The sequence below is a fragment of the Micromesistius poutassou genome (genome assembly GCF_964030765.1).
Source record: "Micromesistius poutassou genome assembly, chromosome: 19".
NCBI classification, from domain to species: domain Eukaryota; kingdom Metazoa; phylum Chordata; class Actinopteri; order Gadiformes; family Gadidae; genus Micromesistius; species Micromesistius poutassou.
The window spans coordinates 5,288,241-5,298,928 of NC_140289.1; the positions used below are offsets into that span (position 1 = coordinate 5,288,241).

The following is a 10,688-nucleotide window of genomic DNA, read 5'->3' on the forward strand; positions in this document are numbered from 1 at the left end:
TTGTCACCTGCAAGCTAGGATTCTCTCATAAAAAGAAAATATCCTCGCCAACACTAGGCCTAGGTGTTAAGTAGACCTAGGTGATTTCTTTATGGAGACCGAAACATAAAACCCATCCAATGCTGTTATATGCCCACGGCAGCACCCCTTGATTCTCAGGCCGGGATGAAACAAATCTGAAAGCAAGTGCGATGATAACATCTATTGAAAGCTGAGACCTTTCTGACGAGACAAACTGTGCGTCTTCGGAGTCATCCATCACCACCCCCGAGTGTATTGCCGGGCCGTGATTAAGAGCACGGAGGGAAAATACAACTTTATCACAGCATAGACCACACTGTCCTCCGTGAAGTGGATAGAGTGTACAGATTGCCACAACTCAATAAAGTAGATTATTTCTCTGTTTGTTTCCCGCCAAGGTGAACACTCAATAAGCCCTGGTGTATCTCGCTGTCAGCGGAAGTCAACATCCCATTATGGTGTGACACGTCGCTTCGCTGTTTTCGGCCAGAACCGCACACAAACGCCGTAAAAAACAATTTCCTCTTTTACCTTCATGAATAAGGAAGCCATTCGTCCTCCTCCTGTGGACAGCACATGGAGGTGAATGATTAGTTGCACATCAGCACTTGAGCAGCGGAGTTGCCAGGCCCAGGTATTGTCTACAGGCCGAAGAGGAGGCGGCGCAGGAGGGCAGGCCACTATCTTTGGGCTGTTTTTGGGCTGTCATGCGATATCACCCCTGGTCAATACATCAATGAGGCGAAGTAGTAAAGACCAAAAAAAGAACAGGCAGGCCTTCACCACAGCATGGAGAGAAAAGCAGTTTTCTTCCCTCCCAATATGTTACAATGGGATGGCGTTGTGCGTAGCGTGATGCGTGTCGTCAGTCACTCTCCGCAAGCTGTGGGTCAACATGTAATCACAGCAGTCGGCTTTCTAATCGAAGCATGGTTTCATGGGGGTTAACCTGCATGGTGCCCTCCGGATACCCCGGCTGACGACAGCAGCATGCTGGCGATGAGCGTTTCCCCCATGGATCCGATCCATTCCTAGATGAAGACTGGATATGGAGGAAGAGACGAGACAGCCAGATAGGGGCTTTAAACAGCGAGGATAAATTAAATGTGGAAGTAAACGATTTTGCGGGGGCCCGGGACAGATGAGGCCCCATCTGTATCTCGGCAGGCCAGAATAATCTATCTATCTATTATAAATGGAAGGATGGTTAGTTCATGCACAGAAAATGAAATCAAACAGTCAAGCCCAGGAATAATCCTTAAATGACTTCCTAAAATGACAGAGATTGCCACTAACAATGTGTTTTGTCTTTATAATTACTTAAGAGGATAAGGGACCATAATATTTTGAGTAAGAAAATATTAAGGATAATGGTACTATGAGCATTTTAATGATTCATTATTCATTCAGATTAACGTGTCTGTAAGGCTTTCAGGGAGTAAAGAACAAATCTACAAAGGAATACATTTACCGTAGTTAATTGCCATGTGTTGTCTGTAAATTAGCCTTTGTGACCTACGGAACAGCACTCTTGGTTTGTGTGGTACAAAGCGGTAATTGTGTGTGTGAGTGAGGACGTTTACATTCCAAACAGAGCTACATATTTGGTGTCTTACCCAATATTTGTTTTTGTCTTTACATTCCTTTCGGCTATTATCCTGATGGTTCAGACAATTTTGTAGCCAAGGGGGTAGAACTGGACTTATCTCCAGCCAATGATTAACCTAACAAATACTAGAATTACTAGTTAACAAGTGTGGAGTTCCAGAGACTTATGGCTGTAGGCTATGAGTTAGTAGTTGGCTACGAGTTACACATTTGCCTGATTTGCTAATTTGTTTGAGGTTGTAATGACCTGCTTATTCCGTCGCAGGAATGAATGGATTGTAATTAATGGAATTCTTCTCATTTTAGTTGCAGCTTAAATCTCTTTTCCGCTACTGTTCATGCTTTTGGAATTGATTGCTTCCGAGAATAATCTTTCGATCTTTAAACCTCTGTATGTGGAACACATTACTATGTGTGCTGTAATGCGGCAGGGAAGCATTGGAACAATTACACAGCTAATGGACAACATAACAGCAAGAGCCTTCACCACAAGGAGATGAAACTTAAGCAGTTAAACACCATGCCGTAGCACAGAAACAAGAAGGAATAAATAGTTCATTGTTCAACTACGTTTTATTTAAAACAAGTGTTTATTGAGACCGAAAACACAAGAGAAAGACCTTCTTTCCCATGGTAGGAAATGTATTTTACTGTACAAGAAATATAGAGATGGGCTTTTCTTTAAATCCAAGCGCTAACAGAGGTTGTATCCGTCGACCATATATAAATCGTGGTAAGGAACGGTATGCTGGATTTATGCTATACAGGAATGCTATACACATCTATCGTATGTATAAGTATGGCTGCTAAATGTTTTCACGAATACACTCATGGCTTAAATAAAAACAGTAATCACAAATATTTCTATATTTGCATTGGGATGGTGAAATTCTAAAAACAAATGAGTACATATTAACAGTCCCAGATAGTTTCCGGTATGGGGCTGGTTTGGTTATTAAAAATAAAAAGACATGAGCAAATTGTAAATAGTTGTATCCCAATGGCCCAAATATAAACAGGGCATTGAATTGACATTGGTTGCAGCTCACAAAGAGAACAGTAAAACAGTGAGATGCAGAAACAGCTCTGGCACACTGCCAACAACACCACTACTGTAAACTCACTTGCAATCGCCTAGCAACCAAAACGCAACTCCCCATGGTAAAAGAAACAGTCAAAAACTAAAACAGAAAAACAATACATCCTCTTTCAAAATGAACCACATTTTGAATTTTCTGTTGGCCTCTTTTGTGTCGTCTGGGGTTCCTTCAAAAACGGAAGAACCCCAAAACAACACAAAAAAAACAACCAGCAGAGCGTTCCAGATGGAACGAGCATGGTCTCCAAAGCGGTCTGGAAGAACCGTTCCATCCTACCAAAGCCCCTCGGGGACGCTGCATAGCCTCAGCCACTGCTAGAACCAGCGCACCGGTGTTGGCTCTCACTCCTTGCGGCGCTTCTTGTCGTGGTAGTCGTCCTTGTTGGAGCGCCCACTGGTGGAGGGCCTCTTGGAGCCGCCGTGCTGCTTGGCCTCCTCCAAGAACTTGTCCAGACCGAAGGGATCCTCCTCGAACTGCACCGGTCCCTCCCGCCGCTGGGCGTGGTCCGCCCCGGTGAACTCCTTGTCGGGCACGAACCTGGAGGAGGGGAGGTCAGGGAAGAACAGGAGTTGGAGACATACCGCATACATCAAGGACAGGACGGCGCACGGGGTGTCCCAGCCAACTGATTGATCCCAAAATGTCCCCCAAAGTTTAACTGTAGCCAGAAGCAAGATGCGGCCGCCACACCCCTCAAGTCAATTTGGATAAAAAGAAACGTCTGATTTCTAAAAGAATACGTGTCTTGTTTTGTTTCTCTGCCTGACCCCAGCAATGCCATTGAGCAAACTAACGGGCCATTCCTGAAGGGCACAGACTTGGCGCTGGTGGCCAGCCAACATATGGGCCAGGCTACGCTCTGTTAGCCGAGGGTGGCCGTGTGAAACCAAGGACACCAGGGCCCGCTGGGAGATCAGGAAATGACGTCAACACCTCCCAAAGAGAAAACATGGTTTGATGATAATAAGCCTCCGTCCAAACTAATCCAGTAGCCCAAATAGGGGTGCTCCTCCCTATTTGGGCTACTGGATTAGTTTGGACGGAAGCATATTTGCGGACATTACTGTCCTGTACTTCCTCACCCTGATTTTTCGTCTGGGATTTAAAAATTCATTCAGATTTTCTTTTTAAATAAGAAATTTGTTGGAAACTGACAAAAATAGTCCATGTGTTGGATGAGGGTGGATCCAATAATCAGTGTTAAAGTGCTTTTTTAATCCATGTTCTTAGAATCATTAGTCACACACACACACCTGTTTTGTTTGGTGAGGGTTGCAAGGTCGTCTGCGTAGGCGTCCGTGTTGATGTTCTTGCTGGGCCGGTAGATGTTCTGGGCCATGTCTCTGCCGCTGCGGAAGGGCTGGTCGTACACATTATACGTGTCATCCTCACCGCCCGCAAAACCGCTGTCCATACCCTGAGGGGGGAGAGAGATGTACATGGTAGGAAACATTAGAAAACAAGATATATTTGAGAAGATCCCCACACCTTAACAGGGTTAGGGTGTAGACAAGAAAAGAGAATCCGTTGATCCAATCACAATTGGTTCCAAGACTAAAAAAATGACTTCTTGTACAAATTAATCTAGTGACATAAAATATGAAAAAAAAAGGATTTATCACATGATAAATTTGCATGCCTCGATAACCAAGTAAACCCACCCATTACATCGCCATTTGCATGCTATGTAAGCCCAAAACAGTCAACAGGCTTGCCCAGTGTAGCCACTTTGACCTGAATGTCGGTGCTATAGCAACAACGCAAATGATCTGCATGAGGCCAACACCATGTTGTGCTGACCATTATGAGGCCAAAGCTATACTGAAGCCATCACTGGAGACAAAGGTTGAGCACCAGGTGGAACAGGCTGTATGGATTGAATGCCCCTAAAGTCTTACGCCCAAAGAACACTGAGCACGAATGTCCGTTCAGAGTTGTACTAGCATGACCCAAAAGACCCATAATGCACACATCACATCACACAAATTGTAGCAGGGCTGTACTTTCTGCTTAGGGCGTAAGAGAAAAGGGAAATGGGATATTTATCGTCTCACAACGACGTGAGCTATGGGGCTGTAGATGCTGAACCAGCACCCCATGTTCAACTGCCATATGTTCATGGAAAGGAGGAACGGCACTTCAGGTAGCCTGCAGGAGGCGCTCTACTAACCCGGTTGCGGTTAAACAGTCTCTGGTCGTACTGGGCCTCGCTGGTGGTGCGGGGGTTGGGCACACCCAGTGCGATGAGCTCACTGACGTCTCGGTCCTGGTCTCTCTGCAGCTTGGACCTGGAAAACAAACACACACGTTTAAAAACAACAACACCAAACGTGCAGGACAAATCCCAAGGAGACGGCTACTTTGCCACAAATGCAACCTTTATTGTAACCACACATAAAGATATGTGTTAGATTAGATGAGATTGTTCCCGGTGGGACGGTTGAGGGCGGCAAAAACATAACTGCCGACAGATGTCAGCCGTTTCAATTCCATTTACAAAGTCTACAAACCCTCCAAAACCGTGGGCGCAGTTCACCCCGCAGCGGTATCAAAAAGTGATAACAATCTTGTGTAATTGTGCTGGGAAGACCACCGCCATTCCAGAGTCAGAAGAGACAGGGAATGGAGGTTAACTCCACTCGAAAGACAGCATGAATTGTCATTTGGATGAAATTAATTCTCCACCCCCCCCCCCCCAGACCCCAATGTGGCCACAACGTGTACCGCAACTAGGGGTGCAAACATGTACTAGAGTAAACGAGTACTCATCAAGAAAATCATACAGGATTACCAAGATATGATAACTGAAAATCTTTTGTATGCATTTTACAATACATTTTATATTATGTTGATATGTGTTTTGACAAACTTTGAGCAGGAAATATCACTTAATAGTCAAAGGCCTTTGCTGTTGTGCAGTCATGCACTGTTTGAGAGGCTTTATTATTAACAGCATATGCTGTTTCATCTTTGATATTGCCCAGATATTCACGCTGTGAATAAGGCCTCGTTCAGAGCAATTCAGGCACTGCGGCGAAAAAGGGCAGTTCAACCACTGAAGTGGTCTGAATGAGTCCTGAGGGAGTGACGCAGTACAGTAACGAAGCGTTCCAACTAGCTACATCACATTTCTAAATGGTACCGATGCAGGGTACTCCCCAAACAATATTTAGACCCTATGAAATACAGATAAACACACTTTTCATGTGTAAATTAACTACTGCAAAAGAAAAATAACAAATACACCAAAAAGCACCTAAACTGAGTACTCACTGATTTAGACTATTCTCCTTTTCTTTTTTTGCATCCCTAACCGCAGCCACGTGAATATCGCAAAAAAAAAAAAAAAAAAATCACACTCACACTGAACGCCACCCTGCAGGCCCTGTGAATTAGCTGAGAGACAGTACCTCTTATCGGGGGCGGCCCTGGAGATGTTTCTGTCGTGCTGCCGCTCCTTCCGTCTGTCATGGCGGATCTCGTCGCGCTCCCTGGCCTCTGTGTCCTCACCCCCTGCGGAGGGGGAGGAAGGAGGAGGACAGAGTTAAGATGGAGGCAGCAGAAGTAGCAAGCAGGAGGAAACGGTAGGGTCGGGAGGGTTAGAGAAGGAAAGCATGGGGCAAGACTCGTAACAAAGTAAAGACAGCAGGGGAGCGACGAGGAAGAATGCTATTGGGGTTAAAAGTCTAGCAGAAGAGCATGAACATGAGCTTCGACACGAGCAGAGGAGGCAGAAATAGCAGGTTAGAACTAAATGGAGAGAAAACTATTTTATGGTTGTTGCCAAAAAAAAAAAAAAAAGACAGCAGATGGCTGTTGTTTTTTTTGCGTATGAACATTAAATTCAGTGGAGACATCATTAAACCACAGCAGGATTCAAATTCATTCGAGTGTTTTCCAAACCGTCCAATGGGCATTTTGCACTTGATTATGTGTCGATGCACCCGAATGACCTTTTCTACGTGATCTGCATTCTTATGGCTTGTGTGAAAAATAATGTTATTTTCTTTTCCATTAAACCCAACGGTTAACCACACACACACACACGCACGCACGCACGCACAACCTTGAGACCAACCTTTGTCTCCGTGACCTTTGATCCCAGCCCTGCGGTCTCGGGCCATCTGGGCCAGCTCCCTGAGCTTCTCTTCCTTCTTCTCCTTCTCTTTCTGGGCCATCTTCTTCTCCACCTGGGCACGCATCTCCACCGCCTCTCTGGCCTATGGAGAACAAGCACCACAGTCAAGGCAGCTCAAGTAAACATCCATTTTGGCCAATTCATCTTTGCACAAGACAAAATGCAATGCTTCCAATGGCAGTTGAGGAAAAGTAGTTTAGGGTTGACTTGAGTTGAAGTCAGAGTTCTGTCCAAACTTCATATATACACTTTTTATATTCTGTGTTTTTCATTCATTTTACCTTCTTTTGCTTTTTATCTTTGAAATACAACTCCTGTCCATGTAAACCACCGAATGGCATTTGTGTTTAAATCAATGCTAATAAAATGCGAATTGCCAAAGACATGTCTCAGCGCCCCAGAATGAATACTAAATCCAAGCCAATGACCTTTCTGTCAGCGATGTAGAGCGCCTCAGCGAGCTTGGCGAAGTTCTCGTTGATGTGAACGGTCTGAAGACCTCGGCCATCAGCAGCCAGACGCTTATCCAGGGGGATGGTGTACCCCTGAAGAAAACAAACAAACCACAGATTTAAAATTCACAATTATTAGATTGTTTTGAAAGCCAAGCGCCCATTTTGAGACAGCTGTTGTAACAGTACCTTGGCGTTCTTCCAGTTGGAGATGCAGGGAGGAATCTTCCACTCCTGTTGCTCCTTGACTGTCATCTAAAGAAGGGGAAGGAGTTGGTCACCAAACATGTCATGGCATCAAATTTTGGACCAATGGCATCAATTTCGATCACCTGGTAAGGCGATTCAGAAAAAATGGTATGGAAAAAACAAAAACGACTACACCATGATCAATTCCCTTATCGTCTAAAATGTATCCTACAATTTGTAGCCAACTCACAGCGCTTTTGAATAAAAATGAATAGATTAAATTGTGAATCGTACCTTCCTGCTTGGGGAATGCAGAACAGGGGCCGGGGGAGAGGGGGGACCCCTGGGAATCTTCTTATTGATCCTGAAGGACACAAAAAACAAACACCACATAAATCTCAATTGGTAACAGCCACTTATTAAACTGTTTATTCATAGTGTAAAGCAGGCAGACTTTGATATTAAGTTACATGCATACAATTCAGACCTAGTTAATGGAGTGGGGCAGAGGAGTTATATACATACTTGAATCTGGGGGGCTCCATTGGGTCCTTCTGCATCTCCACCATGCGGATGACCCTCTGCTTTGCCCCCGAGTTGAAGGCCACTCCTTGCTGAGATGGAGTGTATCTGCAAGTAGAGGAAATTACCAAAAAGTTGTAGCCAGATATAACCTTTTGATACCAAATGCACATTACACAAATGACCATAAAAAATTAAATAAAATAGAAATAAAATAAATGTATGAATTGAAGATCCACACATTTGTTTAATGTAGTGAATGTAGTAGTTCAAATGCATGGTCACAGATGATGGGTCACGTTTTTGGACAGCTATAGCAAACCACAGTGCTCTGGCTGTATCCAAATGCCTGGCTGAATGGGTGTCATGTATTGTTATGTACCTGATGTACTGGGCAGGAGCCTGTTTGTCTGCGGCTCTCACAGGCATTGCAGCAGCGATCTTCTGAGATACTTGTTTGTCCAGGGCAGCGCGCGTCTTATCCGTCAGCTGGAGATGGAGAACATACACACAATATGTTTAGGGATTCATGTTTTCATAATTGGTCTCAAAGTATTACTATAAGCGTTGAACAAACAACTTTATCCAAGGCAATTTATTTCAGTAGTACCTCTCGACAGAATGTTTGACAATCACTCCAACTACTTCAATATGAATATGCCATAAAATAAATAAATAAATAAATTCCAAACCATTTCAGATCAATTAAATCTGATTAACATCAACCAGATACAATCAAATTGGCTGGGATCAGGTTCCTTCCAAATACCAGAAGCCACATCCACAAACAGCTCTAGGATTTACCTCCTTGACAGCCTCCTCATCCGGCCGCTGGAGCTCTGGGGCATCATCGTTCAGGACCTCCTTGGGAAGCAGGTCTGTGTATTTACTGAAGACCACCTACACACGTAGAGATGGGGAAGCAAGTTAGTAATCCACAGATGCAAAGCCGAGACTGGCTACATTGTTACAAAATCAGTTCTTAAAAATAAATAAAAATCTGCTCAATATGAATGGATGCATATTTAAGATTTTGAATAGAAATAGAATAGAAAATTAGCCAAACACGAATGTATGCATGTTTTCCGCCACAGTATTCACTGTGTGTACTAAATCTGTACTTCACATATAACACACACTGTTCATACAATGGCTTACCTTATCCTTTCCCTGTCCTTGTCTGGCGATGGAATCATATTTGATCTTCCCTTCGGCGTCCACCTGCACAGCAAGGGCATTGGACGTCTTCTTCTTCCTGCCCATCTCCAGGGGAAACTGGGCCACATGGATCTCTGGAAAAGCACCTCCATCTCCAAAGTCCTACGCAAACACAGATGGCAGCAAGCAAGACAGTATGTGGGTGTAAGAAGAAGTGGAAGAAATAATATTGACAAAGCTAAACGATTTCCACAATGAAACGGATATACTAAGGTATTGGTTTTTAACAAAAAAATAGGTTTATTTCATCTTAAATCTATACCTCACAAAGGCACTGTACAGTAAATACTGCTGGGCAGTTAGTGTCATGCTTACCTCAAGTGCACGAGGCACCCAGCCCTTTCGGTGCTCGTATGGCGGGGGTTCATTGCGAGAAGATACCACGACGGTCGAGTACGACTTCTTTGCCCGGAGTCTCTCTTCCGCCTCCAACTGGTCCTGCGACAGCTGGGTCGGCGCGGGTAAAAAGCTGTAGGAATTCAATACATCCCGGGAGTGAACTTCAGCTCCAGCAGACACATGTAGAATATCTGACTGGCTATGCGGCCTAGCTAACCCGTTGTATTTCCCTTTATAACATAAAACTACAAATACAAACACCCACATATGACGATATATCGATAGATCGATGACGATATATCTGATAGCAACCATTGTGTCAGTGAAATGCCCGTTTGATTGCATCATACATGAAGTTGAAAAGCTTTACAGGGCAACTGCTATGCTAGCATGCTACGTTCGCCGTGTTTACTAGCAACGTTAGCCGGCGCTAAGCACAGATGGTAGTTTTTCACTATCTCACAAGACACCGTATACATTTCCCTTTGCGATACACTTATATGTCGCATAAAAGACCATACTACGCATTCAAAAACAACATACACATTCAAACCACTTTCAAATGCAAGTAGGGCTTTGTCAGACGGACTTACCTCGAAAGCGACATTTTCCTTTCTTCCCTAGCCAGGAACTGAGCATGCGCACCACGGGTCATAGAGTAGCGTTGAGACAGCGCAGCACTGTATAGAATATAATAGAATGGAACAGCAAACAATATAACTAAAGAATTTAATAAAACCGAATCGTACCGATTTTCTGGGGGGAAAAAAAATAAAAATATAAAAATATATATATAATATGGTTTTAGGGTAATTTTCACAGATCGACAATAGTGGCGTAAACCCTAACTTACTGTTCCTATAGTTTTAGTTTCACTAACATTAATTCACTTTTTATACCTAATGTCTTTTTTTTAATTAGGCCTACTAACTTTAGGTTAGTTTTATTCTATCGCAGCCCCAGCCTGCTCAATAATTGTGGCTGTACATCGCGTCATGTAGCAACGACCACCTCAGTTTTGGAAGCATATGGCGCATTGGCATGTTAATTATTATGTGAGTAGTAATGCTTATTTGTTTAGTAATTCAGCATGACATTATT

General features: G+C 43.8%; 1 protein-coding gene across 1 annotated transcript; it reads right to left on the reverse strand.

The window, feature by feature from the left end:
* Positions 1 to 2,183: 2,183 nt before the first annotated feature.
* Positions 2,184 to 10,242, reverse strand: snw1 (SNW domain containing 1; the record flags this gene model as incomplete). The annotated part of the gene is made up of 14 exons (XM_084483635.1): positions 2,184 to 3,266; positions 3,983 to 4,146; positions 4,900 to 5,017; positions 6,140 to 6,242; positions 6,808 to 6,949; positions 7,296 to 7,412; positions 7,509 to 7,574; positions 7,803 to 7,872; positions 8,034 to 8,138; positions 8,413 to 8,519; positions 8,835 to 8,930; positions 9,189 to 9,350; positions 9,564 to 9,717; positions 10,181 to 10,242. 14 exons carry the CDS (start codon positions 10,240 to 10,242, stop codon positions 3,071 to 3,073), a joined length of 1,662 nt encoding a protein of 553 aa, XP_084339761.1. The 3' UTR covers positions 2,184 to 3,070.
* Positions 10,243 to 10,688: the final 446 nt, after the last annotated feature.